The 21,361-nt window shown below is 38.0% G+C and overlaps 2 protein-coding genes and 1 pseudogene across 2 annotated transcripts; 1 reads left to right on the top strand and 2 right to left on the bottom strand.

Annotated features, from left to right (window-relative positions):
- The first annotated feature begins 3,212 nt into the window (after positions 1-3,212).
- LOC115815335 (transcription factor HES-5-like) lies at positions 3,213-3,999 on the top strand (annotated as a pseudogene).
- A 2,965-nt stretch (positions 4,000-6,964) lies between these two features.
- Positions 6,965-7,643, bottom strand: LOC115814874 (transcription factor HES-5-like). Its single transcript, XM_030777840.1, has 2 exons — positions 7,521-7,643; positions 6,965-7,408 (listed from the first exon to the last, which is right to left on the bottom strand). Exons 1-2 carry the CDS (start codon positions 7,641-7,643, stop codon positions 6,965-6,967), a joined length of 567 nt encoding a protein of 188 aa, XP_030633700.1.
- Positions 7,644-10,442: 2,799 nt separating this feature from the next.
- Positions 10,443-16,965, bottom strand: LOC115814158 (transcription factor HES-5-like). Its single transcript, XM_030776884.1, has 2 exons — positions 16,903-16,965; positions 10,443-10,877 (listed from the first exon to the last, which is right to left on the bottom strand). The coding sequence occupies exons 1-2, from the start codon at positions 16,963-16,965 to the stop codon at positions 10,443-10,445; spliced, it is 498 nt and encodes a 165-aa protein (XP_030632744.1).
- Positions 16,966-21,361: the final 4,396 nt, after the last annotated feature.

Here is a 21,361-nt window from a genome sequence, read left to right as displayed (position 1 = left end):
TGCTGGTTCTGGAAGGGATTCAGCAGTGGCTCAGGACAGTGCCTTGCAGACACATCTGGAGACACCTTGACTGACAGCTGAGCAGGAGGGAATGCTCCCAAACAGCAGAGTGCTGCTGAATTTATTTCAGGAAGAAAAACAGTCCAAATCTCCAATCTCCAAAACATCAGTTTTCTCAAACTTGTAATCAGGCTGCCTGTTGAAGAACCTGGCACCCAGGAGGGACTTGAATTTCTCAAAGCTGTTGTTGAAACAAAATCTACACATTTTTGTTCCCCCATCAGCCCTCAAAGCTGCAGAAAGAAATCAAGAAAGAATGTAATGACTATGATCGACAGTACTAAACATATTAGTGAAAAAACATGACTAGCAAAGTTTAAATGATCAAATCTCAATTCACTTCTTTGGTCAGAGTCTGTTGCACCCTTGAGTAGGCTGCATGACTGTATCTGTGGGGTGAAGAGATCTCAGTATACAGTGAATGTGACGTGTAATGGCTTCTTCACTCCTATTTATACTCCCAAATCTCCATGCGAATGTGTGGCTCTTGGGTCTGTTGGACTATGTTACATTTTTGAGCCAGTAGCTTTGGGTGGGCTATGAGAAATGTGGAGTTGCCACATGAACAGCGTTCTTATTGGACAATGGCCTTGCCTCAGGAGACCAGATGGAGAGGGTAGGGGTGTTGGAGGGAAACTCAAGAGTCCTCTGTGTGAATCTGGGAATGTGACGACCCTGTAAAGAGATCAGATCTGCTGCCTGATGTTGAGATCAATGCCATTGTCAGAGCACATGTCCATCGTTCTCTACACAGGTGTTAAAATGACAAATGTAACTGAACAGTTTAAATCCTTTCCACATCACGTATATAACCATAATCACTGTACATATGTCTCCATCTGTCGCAACAATGCCCCAGTTCAAAGTGTACGAGGAATCTCAATGGCATTAACATAGTTGGTGTATGGCACAATTGTAATTTTCTATAACTGTGAAAATTCCAGTTATGTGAGCAACTAATATTTTCAAAATAGGCCCCCAGATCTCAGTTGTGTTTTATTATGTAATTCATGTGCATTATTTAGCTGAGCGTTCATTCTTGTGACAGATACGTGGCCTTATGGAATTTTGTTTTTCAACACTTTCTTGTTCCAGGACTTTTCATGTTCTAGTCTGTTGTCAAAGCTGGGAGTACAGATGCAGCAGTCTTGCATTTTTTTACTGGTAGTCGATGTGAACAGAAAACTTAAATTCAAGTGAAATGCTCCTATGAATTGATTTTAAAATTAAGTACATTTTTTTATTGATTTATAACATTATTGGTTCATAAACCATGAAAACATCTGTCAAAGTTTATTCGTTGTTTTTTTGTTTTTTTTTAACTTGAGTTTTCACAGTGTTACTAATGGTTTCATGTACGCACTCTGATTGCTGGGAGTCCAGATGTAGCAGATGTATCCTATATCTTGTTACTGATACTCAGTGTAAGTAGAGAACTCATCGGAGTTTCCCACACTGAGTCCTGTGTTCTCTGATCAATGGACTACAAAAGCTGTTTAGAGCACTGAATAGACTATTAGTGATGGCCATTGGCTCTGTGTAGTATTGTAGACACTGCCGGACGTCACAAACCATCTGGAGGGAAAGTCCATCCTGGTGTGGCCAGCTTAAGTGAATATATGCTATGTTTAGCGATGAGTTTCATTAAAGAATAAGGAAAGAGAATACTGCACTATGCTTGAAGTGATCTGACAGATACAACAATATGAGGGGAAAAAAGAACTCGTCATCACTGTTATCGCCAAAAAGGTAATGTTTCCATCGGTGCCATCATAATCATCACTATAATGACCAGCTAAGTAAAATTACAAAAAAAAAAACTTTTGCCTTGTGGTTTTGTTTGTGATTTCATGCCGACAGTACAAACAGTGTTCAAACTCTGAATGAGCAAGCGAATATCATGCAGTGCCTCAGTGTAACAGTGTTTTTTAAAGGGTCAAAATGCCTGTTCCCCTGTGTACCTTGTTTCTCCTAAAATATTTAAGTACCAGTGGGAGTAAAGATGCTAATTGACATTAGAACTGTGATTCTGCTCTGTAGGGTTTTCCCACACTTTCCCCATTGAGAACAATCTCTCTGAACAATAGACGTGTGCCTATTCAAATGCTAATACAACTTAAGAGTATCTTAACAAGGCCCCCAGCTTCATATTGCCAGTGAATTAACCCCAAAATGAAAATGAAAAAAAAAAAAAATCAGACTTTGAAAGGATTCTCAAATTCTTAAATGGTGATCATAGAATATAAAAATACACCTTTACAATGTGTCCACTGCCGAACTACAAAAATCAATTTTAGTGATTGGCAACTCTAAAGCATTTATATTGAAACTGGTCACTTTTTGCAGAGAATAACTCAGTGGCAGTAAGCAGTTTTCCCAGAATATCGGTTATACGTTTTTAACAGTCCTTTCTAAAATGTCCCGCTTCCATTCATATGAGAGCAGTCAGTGCGGTGCTGTGGGAGCAGACACACTTCTGTTGTCTGAATGGTTTAATGTTATTCATGCCGGAGTGTGGGAAGTCGTGTGTCTCTACTGCTCCCACCAGATCCAGAGAAGGAGGAGTGAGGTAATAAGAAAGTGAATGGCATGGAGTCTGTGAAGCACACAGCTCTCTGCAATTAACCATGCTGACGAGACTCAAATAAGAAAGACAAGCAAGCAGCTCTTGTCTTTTGTTGTTGAAATATAGGAATTTACAAACATAAGGAATCTTGATAATGTATGTGAGGGATTTTCTTTCAACTTCAAATTCATACCTTGCAGAATGGAGAAACAGTAATGTTACTTATGCTGTCACATTTGGGAAGCATATTGACATATATGTTATGTGAGGTATATTAATATATACTTGATTTAAATCATATTCGTGTATACATTGTATGAAGTAAATTTAATATATATTTTACTGAAGGCAATGTTTATGCTTGATGTTCTGAGTCAGTGTTATGCACGTGCACTCAGTGATGATGAGCATGTGCTTGATCAGTGACACCGATCTCCACATCAGGCAGAAGATCTGATCTCTTTACAGGGTCACCACTTTCCCAGATTCACACAGAGCACTGTGAGTCTCTCTCCATCACCCCCCCACCTCTCCATCTGGTCCCCTGAGACATGGCCATTGTCCTCCAGCAATAAGGGCACTGAGCATGTGGCAGCTCCACATTCCTCATTATCCATCCAAGCTCATCCATTGGCTACAAACTGTGAGAAACTGCAACAAACCCGAAACCCACACATTCATATGGAGATTTGGGAGTATAAATAGGAGGGATACAGCCAGTTCACTTCACACTGGGAGCTCCACAGCACAGAGATACAAGCATGGCACCTACAATCACTTCAACCTTGACTTCCTCAAAGGAGAACCAGAGTCTGACTAACAAGGTGAGATCAGATTCCAGAATGCTTTTACTCATATGTTTCAGTTTTTTATTATTATTTCCCCCCTACTCCTGAATGTAGATATTAAATCCTTGCTTGCTTTCTTTCTTTTTGCAGCTGAGAAAGCCAATGATTGAAAAGATGCGCAGAGACCGTATCAACAACAGCATTGAGCAACTCAAGTCCCTCCTCAGTGCAGAGTTCCTCAACCAGCAGCCTGACTCCAAGTTGGAGAAGGCCGACATTCTGGAGATGACAGTTCTTCTTCTAAGACAAAAGCAGCAGCAACAGCAGCAGTCAGTGAGCATTTCCTCCTCAGTGGCTGTCAACCAAGGCTTCTCCAGATGTATCCAAGAGACTGTGCATTTCCTGTCCAAGGATGATGTTAAGACACAGTCCCAGAGAAGACTGCTGAACCACCTCCAGAACCTGCAGCCAAGATCTGATAACACCACAAGTCAGAATGTTTTTCTTCAGAAAAGCTCCTCTGACCAGTATGCCACCAGCAAAGTGGGAAGACTCACCACAGGGGCCCCTTGGAGGCCTTGGTAGAGTCCTGTTGATGGGAACTCCACAAAGAATTGATCAAATGCCTGTATCAGGCCCCATGGACAATAATTTTTTGTCTGCGTATGCAGACACTTTTGTATGTGTCAAATGTTATAATACATTGTCAGATTGGTTCCATTTTAGGAATCTTGGGATTTGTTTTCTCCAAGAAAACACATACAAATTTTCTTCTGAGAAGATTCAGTGTTAATTGAATTATGGATTACATAATGTGTAAGATATATCACTGTTAATCACGGTTTAAGATGAAGACCAACTAAAACCCCTTTCTGTTTAAAGGAAGATTGTATTTATCTGCTCATTATAAAGCAGGGAAATATTTTTCAGCACTGAAAAATTAGTATCAATACAGACTACATTATAAGCACCTTCTGTGAAGGTATGTTTTGCAACTCCTATGTGGATTTTGGGGAATTTCTTAGGGAAATCTGAACGATTTAAGCTGTTTTATAGAAACTCCTAAGTGGTAGGGGTTGAAATTTCTTTTTGAAATTCCATGTAGATTCTCCCATGTTTTACTGGGAACAGTTTTTCTTTAACTGAACTAGATTACTGTCTTTGACAAAGACCGCTACATGATATCACTGTTCTGCTCTGTCTGGGTGTCTCTTAATTGTGATATATCTTTTGAAATGTGCTATGTTTGTCTTTTACAAAGACTAATGAATAATATACAATTTTGCTTTTTGATCATCTCTATCTTGAAGACCTCAAGAAAATGTATTGATATATTATCACTGAATCAAAAGTTTATGCTTATTAAGCATATTATTGGCAATAAAAAAATGTATTTTATACAGTCGTTTTTGTCTTTCTTCACAGTGGATCCAATGGCTAATTACACTGTAGTGTGAATAGTTGTTTTAAAAGGAATTTATCTTTGTAAAAAGAAAAGACTTTATAAATGAACTTCTACTTCTTTTCAAAAACATTTTAAATAAGGGAACAGTGACTAAAACTGTTCACAGAGAGAAACTGTCCAATTCATTAACAGTTTTCATTTTTATGTAAACATCTTAAATTGAACAATAGTAGACATTAAAAAGGTGCAGCCCTTGATCACCAGTCTAAAACTGACGCGCTGTTAACTTGTACATAGTAACCTGTTCACATAAAGCATATATGCGTTTATTTAAAGCAAACATAAGGATTTTATTTACACATAAAAGTCTGTTTTCAGCACTTTAAATATTTCATACAAACTTACTTCAGCCCAATTTATAGTATTTGTACTTAGATGCACAAAAACTGTCTTTTCTCCAAGACACACAAAGTTTGCAATAACACCATTAACATTTACCTGATCTGCAGGAGAGTGTGGGAACAAAATAGAGCACACCTCAGGCAGTTGGTTAAATCAACATAAAGCAGGACCCATTTTTGACATAGCCCATTGATGTGGACTAGTTTGAATTCAGTTTCTGCCCTGATATTTTGTTCAGGTTCAGGGTTTTTACTATTTTAAAAAATCCATTTAAGTCTAGTACTGAATGAATGAAAAAGAGTAAAGTCCAAGATAAATTGAAACCTTCACAAAGGCAATATATCATTTATTTCATTTGAGCATGTTTGTTAATCTGCTAAAACACTGAAGCTGACATGTACATTGTGAAGGACATTGCCTGGTGTGCTTTTCAATACTCTCATAAAAACAATACCATGTTCAGTGTCCTTAAATCTTTCTGTTTTCATAGCTGAGAAATATTTGACAAACAAATTCAGTGGGGATGGGGGATAGGATGTCAACATTCATTAACATTTCAAAGGCACGCTCCTATTGTTCTAAGTGATCACTCCGGATGGGCAGGGAGTGAAAAAAATCTGTTGAGTCGAATCGCAGTTCCATACAGTTCTACTGTTATTCACGTCATTAATCCCTTCAGCAGCTGCAGGATTTAGGAAAACATAGATACACAGGATATATGAAGACCTTTAAAAGAAAACATATTTTCTCTACACGTCTAAAGTAGTGAAAAGATCCAGCAGAAATCTTAGTAAGAAAAAAAAACATTTCTCCTTACAAATTTAGGTCTTCTGGACAGTCTCCCAAGTGGATGGTGCTTGGAGTCTGAACAGTCTTTGGTATTTTACCATCCCAAGATTGAAGTATAAAAATGATATAAAACTGTTGAGGGCATAGTAACTACTGACTAAAGCAACCCTTGATGCTTTATCTCAGGATGTTTATATGACTACAGTAGTATAAATCTTGAATTGAAAACACCTTTGGAAAGGCACAATTCATTCAAATAGCTTTAAATACTACCTGAGAATGGTGATGTTGGAAATGAATCTATCACACATGCAAAAGTGTTTTGGTGATTGTTTTATTTCGCTAACTCTTGATTAGGATACATTCAATAAAAGATTTAACCTTGCCTTCATAGAGGGACAAATAAGCACAGACTTGTTCAATTACAAGTTCTGGGGAATGCCAGTCAAAAGCAAACAAAAGCCTTTATGAAAGGCATATCAGAATATCAACATTGCACTTTAAACAGTGATGAAAAACATATTATGCATAGCAAATCAATCATTTATCAGTGCATCAAAAGTCAACCTAACGGTTTTTTAAAAACCTAAGCACAAAGAAATAAATACACACCCATTTTGGGTAATAAACATCATTTACAAATCAATGATGTGAACATGGATTACAACCATCCAAAAATATCCAGTATATATAAAAGATGTATGAATCTACAATGCAATGTTTTCAAAGCAAAAACTTGCTAATTCAACTTCCACAGATTGAAAGATTTGAAATTCCAGAGATGTTGGCAAGCTTATTATAAGCTAAGATGGTGGCTTTCTAATGAAGCAGTGGTAGAGATGTGCACTCTCTTAACTCAAACTTAATTGTGCGCTCCCTTAAAGAGCAATTAGTCCTTACACCTGGGTCACATCACAGTGGCCAACAGGTAGTAAAATTACTATTTGTCAAATGCTACCAGGGCCTCCAGAGGACCCTCTTTGCTAAACTCTTCTCTTTGTTGATGGTGTGGTTGTCTGGAGAGTTCGGCTGGGAAAAAACATTCTCCCTCTTATAGCTGTCAGATGATGGCTGGAAGTTCTGGAAGTGGTTCAGAAGTCTTCTCTGAGACTGTGTCTTCATCTCATTCTTGGACAGGAAGTGTACGATCTCTTGGACACATCTGGAGAAGCCTTGATGAACAGCAGTTGATGAGATGTTTGCTGACATCTGCTGCATTTTCTGCTGTTGCTGCTGCTTTTGTCTCAGGAAACAAACTGTTATCTCCAGAATGTCGGCCTTCTCCAACTTGGAGTCAGGTTGCTGGTTGAGGAACTCTGCACTGAGGAGGGACTTGAGTTGTTCAATGCTGGTGTTGATGCGGTCTCTGCGCATCTTTTCAATTATTGGCTTTCTCAGCTGAAATTGAAAAAGAAGATGAAATTTAGTATGTTTCTATTATACCATGACATAAAGAAGAATAGCATATTGGTGATGCAGAAATTCCTCTGAAACCAGACATTCAATTTACCTTGTTTGTTGGACTCTTGTGTTCATTTGGGTTGGTCATCCTTGTTGTGATTGCTGGTGCCATGCTTGTATGTCTGTGATGTAGATCTCTGTGTGGAGTGAGTCTGACTTGTACTGGCTGCATCTTTCCTATTTATACTCCCAAATCTCCATATGAATGTGTGGGTCTTGGGTTTGTTGCAGTTTCTCACAGTTTTTAGCCAATGGGTGAGCTCAGACGGACAATGAGGAATGTGGAGCTGCCACATGGTCTTATTGCTGGAGGACAATGGCCATGTCTCAAAGGACCAGGTGGAGAGGTGGGGGACAATGGAGACCAACTCTCAGTGCTCTGTGTGAATCTGGGAAAGTGGTGACCCTGTAAAGAGATCAGATCTTCTGCCTGATGTGGAGATCGATGTCACTGACAGAGCACACGCTTAAAATCAGTGTACATACTTGTAGATGGGACATTAGCAGGAATCCAGTGATGAAATTTTACTTAATTTTTCATGTGGGTTCACGATTCCATGTGAACTGCTGCATATTTTGAAAAGCACATTTTACCTGACTTCTTAAATTAAAGTGAAAAAGTCATATAAACTGATTTTAAAATCTAAGTATATTTTTTGATTAATATATAACATGACTGGTTCATAAATGACAAAATCTTCTGTCAAAGTTCACTGATCAATTTTTTTCCCTAAGTTTAGAGTACATGCTTGGATTGCTGGTGGTCCAGATGCAGCAGATGTGTCTCATGTGTTGTTACCCATTGTCAGTGTGAGTAGAGAATTCATCTGAGTTTCCCACACTGAATCATATGTTCTCTGATCCACGGACTACAAAAGCTGTCTCGAGTACTGAATGGACTGTTTGTGATGGCTGTTGGCTTTGTCTTGAATTGCAGACACGGCATGATGTCACAAACCATCAGGAGCTAAGGACAACTTCAGATCCACGTCAGATAAAATGTATCATAACAAATTTATGTATTTTTACTACTAAAATACTCACAAAGTTTGTTATACAAATATTCAACTATTTTCCCTTCGGAATAGCTATTTCTGGCAGATCAAGCGCTCCTTTGAAAATCAGAGAGGACAGCTGATTAATCTTTAGCCAAAATTCCAAATTGTTCAGTATGTAGACAGGTCTGTTTAGGCAAGAAAGTGTGTATAGTCCCTTGTGTATATGTGTGTCTCTCCAAAAACTAAGGGACATGTAGGATTGACAGCACTAATGACAGACAAACTGTGACTCTGCTCTCTAAGGCTTTCCCACACTCTGCCCATTGAAAAAAGGCCCCTCAGAACAAAAGAAGTGTGCCTATTCAAATGCTAATTCTTTAGCAGAGAGGCCATTTCAGACAAGCCTCTCTGGGAATTTGTTTGTGGAAAATCTCAGTTTCTCCGTTTGAAGAGGTGGTGAGCACAAAATATTGTGGCCTAATAAATGTGGTTTTAGCAACATATTAGAGGTCTGAAGTAGTATAAGGCATTTAACTTCCATTTTAGATTCTGCCTTTTGACTGATTAAGCAGTATTATGTCCCTCACCCCAGTAAGGTAATCATCATGAAAATTCCTTTAAAACCCATAAAGATGATTATTTTTAGCTGTTCCTCTTGCAGGTTACTCTACTGGAAGGTGTTAGCAAATTTCTTTTAAAGGAATATCAGGTTTATAAAAGAGAGCACCAAGATGCTAAAGACTGGTCCACCTGACCCCTGATTCATCTTACTTGAGCTCTATTGCTCTAAAGGAGGCCTATGAATGAGTTTTCCTCTGTTTCCCACACTCTTCCCAGTCATTCTCTCTACAGCAGGAACAATAGAAACGTGTCTCATTGCACATGACATTAGACATGGGGTTTATCCCTGCATCCAGCCTACATCGTGACCATTTGTGTAACAGGATCTCAGCATCTTCTTGCAGTCAAATAAATAATAATTGTAACTGTACTTTATTCAGAGAGACATACGCCATTAATATCTAAGTATATGACTGTCTTAATGCACAGCCAATATGACACATTCGTTTGAAAAGGTTCTGTAGTATGATATTCCTATAATGATAAATATTTCAGATCTTTATTTACTTGTCATTTAAGTATATCCAAGGTTCAGTTTTCACCATGTCATTTTCATGTTTAAATCATATAACTGTGAAATAGCTAGACAGATTTTTCCATATATCGTTGTAGTTGTAATGTGTGTACTTAAGTTATGTAATTGCAGTTTACACATAACTTGGTCCATCAGTGATGAAAGAAAACGGTTTATATGCAGAGTCAGAGCAAAAAGCAAATAATGTTATAGTTTTATTCACATGTTTTGAAACATTTACATAATGTTCAACAAAGCAAAATACAGATACTGTATTTCAAAACCTTTCAATTGATATAATCACATTTTTCCAAACAGGTAAAAACTCATCCACAGGGAGCATTAGTGAATTAACAAATTTTGTTTTCACAAAAGACTAGCAGACATTGACAATTGATAGAAAAAATGATGTCAATATGTAAAATTATAGACACAAATAAAATAGGACATTTTCAGATAGAGAAAATGAAATATGTCATAAAAACTTCTTAGAAGTTAAAAATTAACATCCAATATGGAGAAGAAAATATAAGTCTCTTCAGTATGAAGATTCTTGAATTGTAAGAATTGAGAGGAAAACATTACATTATAATTTCAATGCAGTAGTTTGTGACTGATGGTAAACATTTCTCAGATTCATAGAGGACAAATGAAAAAAAAAACATTGTTTTTAAAAAAGAAGACTTCCCAAAACAAAGAACTTCACAATGTTTAGAGGGACAAAGTGCTAGCACCTACAACAAAGTTACATTTCTCCATATATTAAAGGAGAATAACTTTCCACATGTGACCAACATGGTCAGAGAGGTTGTTGAACTGAATATCAGTCCTAAGATCTTTACCAGGGCCTCCAGATTGAGCTCTGGACTTTTTTCTCTTTCCTGATGGTGTGAAAGATTTGGGAGTTCAGCTGAGGAGGAACATTTTCCCTCATTTTATTATCAGGTGTTGACTGCAGGTTCTGGAGGTGGTTCAGCAGTCCTCTCTGGGACTGTGTCTTCACTTCTGTCCTGGACAGGAAATGCACAGCCTCTTGGACACATCTGGAGAAACCTTGATTGACAGCCACTGAAGAGGAAATGCTCACTGACTGCTGCTGCTGCTGCTGCTGCTTTTGTCTTAGAAGAAGAACTGTCATCTCCAGAATGTCTGCCTTCTCCAACTTGGAGTCAGGTTGCTGGTTGAGGAACTCTGCACTGAGGAGGGACTTGAGTTGCTCAATGCTGTTGTTGATACGGTCTCTGCGCATCTTTTCAACCACTGGCTTTCTCAACTGTAAAAAGAAGAAAGCAAGCAGGGATTTAATAATTAAATTAAAGAGTGGGTCTAAATAAAAACAAACAAACAAAAAACAAACAAACAAAAAACACGTGGATGAGAGAATGTATGGAGTCTAATCTTACCTTGTTGGTCAGACTCTGGTTCCCCTTTAAGGAAGTCATGGTTGAGATGATTGTAGGTGCCATGCTTGTATCTCTGCACAGTAGATCTCTCTGTGTGGAGTGTGTCTGACTTGTACTGGCTTCATCCCTCCTATTTATACTCCCAAATCTCCATATGAATGTGTGGGTTTCGGGTTTGTTGCAGTTTCTCACAGTTTGTAGCCAATGGATGAGCTTGGATGGATAATGAGGAATGTGGAGCTGCCACATGCTCAGTGGGCTTATTGCTGGAGGACAATGGTCATGTCTCAGGGGACCAGGTGGAGATATGTGGAGCTGCTTGTTGTGAATCTGGGAAAGTGGTGACCCTGCAAAGAGATCAGATCTTCTGCCTGATGTTAGGATCAATGTCACTGATCAAGCACACGCTCATCGTGACTATATACACGTGTGACACAGATTGAATAGCTTTAAACCCACCACTACATTGCAAAATATTGTTTAAGTCTGAAGTATGCAGATAAAGATTATACTTAATTAGTTAAAATAAGTTTGGCTTCAGGAGGTAAATTTTTAAATAAAAAAAATTTAGAGGTGAAAATTTTGGAGGGGAAAAAACGCAATGGCAATTTTCTGTTTTTTTGTTGTTTGTTTGTTCTGGATGTGTAAGAGAAATTTGGAGTCCACTGTAATGAGATTCTCTAATTCTCAGAGTCCACAAACTTCAGATGTGATGAGTGATTTCCTCTTTATTTTATACGTGTTGGAGAAGCACACCTCAGAGGTAAAGTGCAGTTCACACTGAGGTTAAGGAGTGCAGAGCTTTTCATACAGTAAGACAAACAAGTCCAAGGACAAGATAACTTCTCATGGAGCACAGGATACTTGGTGTTCACTCCCAGGTGTTGCAGACACATCTAGCCCTTGTCTACTACATAATAAATGCTCATTGTTCTAACGCACAGATACATTTTACTGCATATAGTAATTAAGCAAGCACAGGTCCCTATAATATTACAATTTCATCATGACAATAATCATGAGGCACATTTTCCCTCTAAAAGTTGCAGTTGTAATACAAAGTGATATTTTTTCCCACAGTTGTTCATTAGTTTATTCAATTTTGATTGTTTAACAGAACATCAGAGTAGTTAATTGCAGAGAACTGTGTGCTTCACAGGCCCCAAGACATTCTCTTAGCCTCCTCTCACTTTCCTTCTGAGCAGGTGGGGAACTCAGTGGTTGTTACCTGTTTATAGGCTCATGTTTCACAGACTGAAGCACACTCTCTGTGTGTGAACACACCCACACACAGCTGGTTCCCGACAGAACGCTGTGCGTTCTCTACTACCTCACCCCTCCCTCTCTTCAGATCTGGTGGGAGCAGTAGAGACACACGGCTTCCCACACTCCAGCATGAATAACATTAAATCATTCAGACAACAGAAGTGTGTCTGTTCCCACAGCACTGCACTGGCCTGTCTCGTATGGTTCCAAACCATCTGGATCACTGAGAACTCATGGTAAGAGCTTTCCTTTCACTGTCTACAGAACAGTTTCAAAAGTATCTTATATTTATCATCGCCTTATGTACATGAAAAAATAAGTTCAGTTTACAAAAGCAGTCACATCTGTTCCATCCACGGATTTCACACAAATTTTGAGTATAGAGAGTATTTGTCTAACTTTCATTTTGATTTTAGATTAACTGAAATAGTGAAAATAGTAGCAGTACAATTATATGTACTGCTAGCAATACTTTACACATATTGGTCTGGAACAATATCTAAGTGTGGCAGACTGTGGGGCTGGTTTAGATTTGGTGGGAACCTTACATGTCTGAGTCATCATACTCACACCCATTTTGGCTGTGAAGAACAGGACAGAGCCCTGTGGCAGATGGCAAAAAGGACAACATCCCACCTGTCCTGCAGGGAATCCCACTGACCCACAGACAAGAGAAAATCAGATGCATACAACTGTTCAAAGCTTTGAGCATTCTGATTGGCTGTAAAGAATGAAATACTGTCCTGAATAAGAGTATAAAAGCACTTTGAGGGAGAGCTTTTCTAAGAGTGTACAATTTTAGTTCAACAAGGCCAGTCACTTTGGTGAAGAGAAAACAGAGCAACGGAGAAGCAAGGCCGGCGCTGTTTTAACAATTTTCCAAGAGCAACAACCAAGAGAGACACAAACAAGCTCAATATCAGTAATACTATGGCAGCCTATATGGACCTCACTCTTCAGAATTCATTGAACTCTTACCTGGACACAGAAGTCCAGCACACAAGGTAAGTTTGGAAACAGTGCCTGTAAAAACAGAATGGATGATAAATTGCTAAATAGCTACGTGTTTTGTTTTAGGTTGTTTTTTTTTTTTTAGTCTGAGAGATCTTGACTGTATTGTCTCTGATTTCAGGTGTAAGCTTTACAGCTTGGAGAGAAAGTGCTGCAACAGTGTGGAGAAACTGAAATCAGTTCTTGGAGATTACCTGCAGAATGGCATCCCTGTGTCCAGTTTTTTAGGGAAAACAACATCTTTCCTCACGTTAAAAAAGACTTTGCTCCCTCACAGCGGCTATTCCAGGTATTCACGTGACATTCTGCGTTTCTTTCCTGCTCCTGAAGAGGATGTCACACCCCTGTGCTGCCATCAGTGAAGATATTCAGAAGATACTGAGAAGTCAAGTACACACAACAAAGTTCACACAATCTTCATAGTGGCAACATTAATTCTTCTGTCTTCTGTCTGTTCATCATGTAAACACAAGTGACTTTTTCAAAAGATTATGTAAACAGCAAAATTCCGACCAGGAAAAGTTTACTGTGAAAATATTGCGATCACTTTTGGTAAGAGAAACATTCTTATGTTTCATGGTGTTAATCTTTTTTTTCTGTGAAAAGTTTTTTTTTTTTCTTTTAATGAATTTTTGATAATAGTAACACGCTACTGAAGGCCTGTATGTAAAATATATTAACGAATATGAGCAATTGTCCAGAGCACCTATTATAGCCATAATTACTGCATAGTATTGCATAGTACTTTTGCAGTTGAGTGGTGTCATAATGTGTTATAGGTACAGGCTTTAAGTAAAATGTTATCATGCCAAACAAAGCTGCCTGCTTGGCAATACAATGCATTTTATGCGTTTATGTTAGTGGTTACACCACGCACTTACCTTTGCTCAAAACGTGTACATGAAATAGAATATTGAAATATTCTGTGTACATTGAAAAACTCTTAAAACACTCTTGTGTAGTGTGAAAATGATTTGCCCAAAACTTTGAATCCTTTTAAATAGGGTTTATTTTGTATGAGATCATTTTTGTTTCAATAGATAAAAGAGATTATTGTATTTCATACTGTATTGTTGTATGTTCTGGTGGTTACAGGAAATGAAGTTTTCTTTACAAGGATTAAAGATTAAACATTTGATTTATTAATATTTTTATCAGTCTTGTTTTTTTTTATTCCCTGAAGTCAAGAAGTGATTAAAGATGAAATAAGATGAAATTCATTCGCCTTTGATAGGCAAATATTATCTAAAAGCCATCTTAAATGAAAACGAGATGACTGCATTGTTTTTTAGCTCTGAATATCAGAAGATCAGTATCAACATGATCACTGGCATGAACATTATATTCACACCAAATCTGGCCATGATTTACTGGTGTAGACTTATTCTATGGATGCTCTCCTGTCAGTTTGTGTAAATTGTATAGCAAGTCCAGCACATGAGAGAAACAGATTAGTGACTCGGGCCTCTAACAACAACGACCAAGCAGACTTGGTCTGAATTTGACATAGATGCAAATAACAACAGAGTATGGGTAACTTTTGCTTGTTAGGGGTTAAAGTTTTTCACATTAACTTGAAGAAAAAGAAATTAACATGTAATATGTAGCTACTCTCAATGCTTATCACAATATGCAGCATGATAAAGGTATTCTATACAAAGTGTATGCCTCTTGCTGCTGCTGTGATCTGGACATCAGACAAACTAGAGAATAATTCTTGCCACAGAATGATTTTCAGCTAGGAATTACACAGCACGACTCAGTCATTTAAACTGAATAATATGGGCTGTGCACATTGTCTATATTCCTAAATGAACAGGCATAATCTTCCCTAAATTCTTGGTTAGGGCCAAGATAAAACACATCCAACATTTGACTTTTAGAAACAGTACTCCAGAAATACGAATTAGTTTAAGCTTAGATACAGGTTTTGGTTGAAAACACAGTTACTAAGACCACAGTAATCATTTGTTTTTGAAATGGTCCTATTCCCCAAAAGTGTAAATTTACATTACAAGGTAACCTTACCTTGAGTCAGTTGCAATGTACCCAAAGGATAGTTGCATGAGCACCACAGAGGGAAATGAAAACAAAGTATGGTACATTCTGTAGACCATCTCCAAATTTATGTCCCATTGTAGGAAACAACTGACATAGCAGGGTTATAATAATAAATGTTTAGCAGTGTTCCAATGTCCTGAAAGTAATCATGTTTGGTATAACATAGGGGAAATTGATAACATTTTAATTGAAAACTTAATTTTTTTTAAGGGTACATGCAGTAAATTAAATGCACAAACAAAACCATTCAGATGATTGTTTTATTTCTCTTTGGAAAAGCATTCAACTGACACAGTTAGATTTTTAAAAACCTTTCAGTTCCTTCACAGAAGGAAACTAACAATCTTCACAGGTACTGTGGCAGATGTTAAACGTCATCATAAAGATGAATGGATGGAGTGCAGAACTCCTGTTAAATCATGAGCATTTATGAAATGCACATAGTACAGAGAACAAAAAAGTTCAACAGTGAAATATCAAATGATACTTATCAAATGTATAGCATAGTATAGTTAGCATAGTTATATGCATATGAAACCAATACCTAATGTAGATAAGGTCTAATCATTCGCAATGTGATACACATTGAAAAACAGTATCATTATTATTCCTATTACCACAACAAAAGAAAAGGAAAACTTCTCCTTATGATGCAGGATGAAAATAACACATTTTAAAATAGTTTTCATAAACCAGGTTATAACAACTGCTCACCCAATGTGGGTGAAAATAATTTATACCATTATTTAAATGGTTTCAGAAATATTGACAATGTAATGTATTTACCAGCCGATGAAACTGAGAAATACAGTGTAAAATGAATGAATGAATATTTTCATACTGTAGCTTCTAAAAACAGAAGTAAACTTCTTTTGCACATGCTGTGAAAAGAAGAATATGCAATTTTCCATCAAAATGTGAAACTGTAATGTATGAACAACATATTAATAAGTCTAATTTAGACCACCCTGTGATGCTTATTCAACAAGCATGGTGCATTCAATTAAGTCACTAGTTGTAGAACTCTACCAATGCCTCCAGAGGGCGCACTTCACTGGACTCTTATCTGCTGATGGTGTGATAAGTTTGGGAGTTCAGCTAAGGAAGAGTATTCTCCCTCCTGTTGTTATCAGATGTTGACTGCAGGTTCTTTAGGTGGTTGCACAGTCTTCTCTGTGGTGATGTCTTCACCTCACCCTTGGACAGGAAGTGTACAGTCAAACTGATGGCCTCTATCACTGCTGCTGCTGCTCCTTCCATCATAAGAAGCAGACTGTCATCTTCAGTATGTTGGCCTTCTCCAACTTGGAGTCAGGTTGCTGGTTGAGGAACTCTGTACTCAGGAGGGACCTGAGTTGCTCAGTGTTGCTGTTGACACGGTTTTTGCGCATCTCTTCAACCACTTTTCAGCCTCAGCTTTGTCAGCTGCAAAAAGAAATCAAGCAGGGATTTAATAACTAAATTAAAGAGTAGGTCTAAAATAAAACAAGCAAATAAAAACTACAAAACAATAACAAGAAACACGTGGATGAGAGAATGTATGGAGTCTAATCTTACCTTGTTGGTCAGACTCTGGTTCTCCTTTAAGAAAGTCATGGTTGAGGTGATTGTAGGTGCCATGCTTGTATCTCTGCCCAGTAGATCTCTCTGTGTGGAGTGTGTCTGACTTGTACTGGCTTCATCCCTCCTATTTATACTCTCAAATCTCCATATGAATGTGTGGGTTTCGGGTTTGTTGCAGTTTCTCACAGTTTGTAGCCAATGGATGAGCTTGGATGGATAATGAGGAATGTGGAGCTGCCACATGCTCAGTGGGCTTATTGCTAGAGGACAATGGCCATGTCTCAGGGGACCAGATGGAGAGGTGGGGGGGTGATGGAGACCAACTCACAGTGCTCTGTGTGAATCTGGGAAAGTGGTGACCCTGTAAAGAGATCAGATCTTCTGCCTGATGTGGAGATCGATGTCACTGACAGAACACACGCTCATCATTACTATATACACACATGTGAAACTCATGCAGAATATTTAGCTTGACCATTGCTTCAGATTATGTATAGAGTACCAGAAATCATGCTGTTTCCCATTACATCTCTAAATGTTTATCTAGAAATGTTCTGCTTTCTTTATACAAAACCATTCCCATGAGTACTTGTATATTATTAGCACTTAAGTCAAAAAGGTAATTGTTTGTCAATGTCTATACTCTGAATCATTATCTGGTGACTCAACAAAATCCCATATACTGCATCCACATATTTATTTTCGTTTATTTAGTCTGTGTTTCAGGCAACAGTTGGAGTTATATACTTATTACCTGTTGCCTGGTTCACACACACACACACACACACACACACACACACACACATGCACAGCTGGCACTACAGAGAACGGTGAACATGCCCCAGGCACACGCCCTCTCCCTCTTTGGATGTGGTGGGAGCTGTACAGACACACGTCTTCCCACACTTCTGTATTCATCACAGTAAATCACTCAGACAATAGAAGCGTGTCTGTTCCCACAGCACTGCACTAACTGAGCTTGTACAACTCCAACCATCTGGATCAGAGAGCACTCAGTGTAGTATCCCATAATTACCATACTTTCAGATAGTTTCTGAAGAGTGTTTTTGGTTTACTCTTCTCATCCTATGACATAACTGAAGTGTATAAAATATTCTTGGTGTATTTCATGTTATTTCAAATGTATATAGCAAAAACATTTTTTTAAAAAAAAAAAAGTGTTTCATCACTGATTAAATGAAAAACTATTAAAATTTAAATTCAAATTAATGACTTATTTGCAGTTAGTCTGGACACTGATCACAACAAATCCATAGTATTATGCATGAGCCACTTAAATGTTCACAGTCAACCATAATGCCCATAGCCATTTTCCCATAAGATGAAGTGACCTCACTGACAGATGGCAAAAGGGGACAATATCCCACCAGTCCAGTAATGACTCCTTAGAATTCAGCTGAGAACAAGGGATAATATGTAAATTATTTAGCTATGCTCTCTGCTCATTGGCTACAGACAACGATATATCACATTCAGGGGTATAAATACAAGCTTGATCAGAGAAGCTCTCACAGATCTTACCTTTGAGTCTACCGGGGCAACGACACAAGAGAAGAGCAAAAGTAGCTTGACTCAAATTTTTACTTTTCACTGAAGACAGAGGAATATCTGTGACCAGAATGCCTGCCTACATGTGCATTGATCCTCAGGACAACATCCACATGTCAAGGTACATTCTTAAAGATGAATCTTTGATTGTTTCCACTTCATGTTATGCCACGTGACTTTGCATTTACATTGTTCTACAATACCAACTGATATGTGAAACACACTTATTTGCTATTTAAGTATTATTTGTCGATCCTGACGAAGTTGTTTCTGATTTCAGGTGCAAGATTCACAGACTGGAGAGAAAGTGCTGCAGCAGTGTGGAGAAACTGAAATCAGCTCTTGCAGATTACTTGCAGTATGGCATCCCTGCTTCAGACCTTTTGGAGAAAACCATTTCTTTCTTCACTTTAAAAAGGACTTTGCTCCTTCACAACGGCTACTCCAGGTGTTCGCGTGACATTCTGCGTTTGTTTAACGCTCCCGAAGAAGACGTCACACCCCTGTGTTACCAGCAGTGAAGTTAACCAGACGATACTGGGATGCAGCATTAATGATTTATAATCATGACAGCTTCTGTACAGACTCTCTTGGTTCTTTTATTATAAATGTGATATTTCTTCGAAATTTTGGATGGTATCAACCCTGTATTGACACGGTGATGCATTTTCAACAGCAAAATGTTTCTTGACAAATTGAATAGAAGGAACACTGAACATCCTAAAATGTATTTAATAGTACAATTAGGAATGCATTGTAAGCATTCTTCTCTGCAGTACTTCTCTGCATTACCCTCTCTCTAAGAGAGCATGCTTTACACACAGTCTTTACTGTAAGACGAATATTATGTCTGTAGAACTAGACATTCTGTCTCACCTTAGCCCTTATGCACTTTATTTAAGGGTACACCATAGTATTTAGTATTTGAATGCTATATAATATTGTTTGTAATTTGTTTTAATTTTGTGTCAAATAAACCTCTTAAGAACTACTGTCATGTCATCTTCCTCATTAAACAGTTGCAATGTATTCCTAATACATACCAGTCAACAGGAATGGCTCAATCTATGACCCAGTCAGAAAAGTAGAGAGAGAAGATAAATCTGAGAATACATATGAGTGCTCTAAATTTAGAATAAAAGTAAATGCACATTAAATACACACATGTAAATTTCATACATAAAGTAACTACATAACATAATGTATTCTGCTGCACTCTTAGACACATTCAGGAGAGGAAGGAGGATTGACAAATGCTCCCTAGGTTTAAAATGACTAATAATACAAATAATAATTTGTGTCTGGGGATATAGAGCTTCAAAAATTTGATGTTGTTTATTGAACATGAACAAATTAGCTTATTAGTTGGTGATTTTTCAGAAATTCTTCTGGTAGACCTTATAGAAAACTGAATATGTGATGCTAAAGTATTAGGTGAGCTTTGTCAGTCTTGTGCTCTGATGTCAGTCCCAAATCTGTCTGGATTGGTTGTGTTTATTTTACAATGAAATGACACGGTCATCGGCAGTTAACTAACGAGATTCACCCCTAGGTTACCTACTGCTTGTTCACACATAAATTAGCATTTCAATAGGCACACTTCTATTGTGCAGAGAGAAATCCCCTCTGGACAAAGTGTGGGAAAGCTCAAGAGAGCAGCGTCCCAGTTTAAGGGTTGAATTCCAGCTGCCATAAAACTCAAAGTGACAAAAAAAATGCCAATTACCAATGCATTAAAATGGTTTGACACCATGTGAAAGTGAAGTGAGCCATTTTTGAATTCCTGGTGTATTTGTGTGTGTGTGTGTGTGTGTGTGTGTGTATGTGTGTGTGTGTGTGTGTGCGTGTGTGTATGTGTGTGTGTGTGTGCATGGGCGTGTGTGTGTGTATGTGCATGTGCGTGTATGTGTGTTAATTTTCCTTAGTTATCTAAGTAGTAGCCACTTTGGTTTCAGCTTAAATCATTGTTTCAACAGCTGATGCAGTAGGAGTTCAAGCAAGCCCCAGTGTTATCGGTATGTTCAGTTGAGTATATGCCACAAACTGTACTTGAAGAAAATGAACAAAATAACATAAAATACATTATAACATGAGCCACTATCTTCATGAACAATTAATGCCCACTTATGGAAGACTGACCAATGAGTAGCTTTCCCTCCAGATGGGTTCTGACGTCAGACTATTTCTACAGTCTCCAACTCAACACAGAGCCAACAGCCATCACTAATGGACCATTCAGTGCTCTAAACAGCTTTTGTAGTCCATTGATCAGAGAACACAGGACTCAGTGTGGGAAACTCAGATGAGCTCTCTACTCACACCAACCACTAGTGACGAGACACAAAACACATCTGCTACATCTGGACTCCCAGAAGTCTGAGTGTGTCTGTGAACTACTAACTCAGGTAAAAAAAAAATGGACATCAACAGAGGTCTAATTGGTTTATGATCCAATAACATTGTAGATTAATCAAAAAATACATACATTTTCTAATTAATTTATGTTAGTTCATCTAAGGACAGTAAGATGACTCTCTTACTGTCTCTCTTAATGATAAATGCAGTAGTCAACATGGAATGATAAAATCACATGAAAAAAAAAGACAAAGTAACACCAAATTATTCCAGCAGATGCTCCATCTACAGGTATGTATAGCCATGTGCGTGTGCTCTGTCAGTACCATTGATTGCAACATCAGACAGAAGATCTGCTGTGTTTACAGGGTCACCACTTTCCCAAATTCACACAGGGCACTATGAGTCTCTTTCCATCATCCCCCACTTCTCCACCTGGTCCCCTGAGACATGGCCATTGTCCTCAAGCAATGGACATGTGGCAGCTCCACATTCCTTATTGTCCATCCATGCTCATCCATTGGCTACA

The sequence above is a fragment of the Chanos chanos genome, chromosome 6, assembly GCF_902362185.1.
Source record: "Chanos chanos chromosome 6, fChaCha1.1, whole genome shotgun sequence".
Lineage (NCBI taxonomy): Eukaryota > Metazoa > Chordata > Actinopteri > Gonorynchiformes > Chanidae > Chanos > Chanos chanos.
The sequence above is the reverse complement of the archived record's forward strand: the minus strand, read 5'-3'. Positions and strand labels throughout refer to the sequence as shown.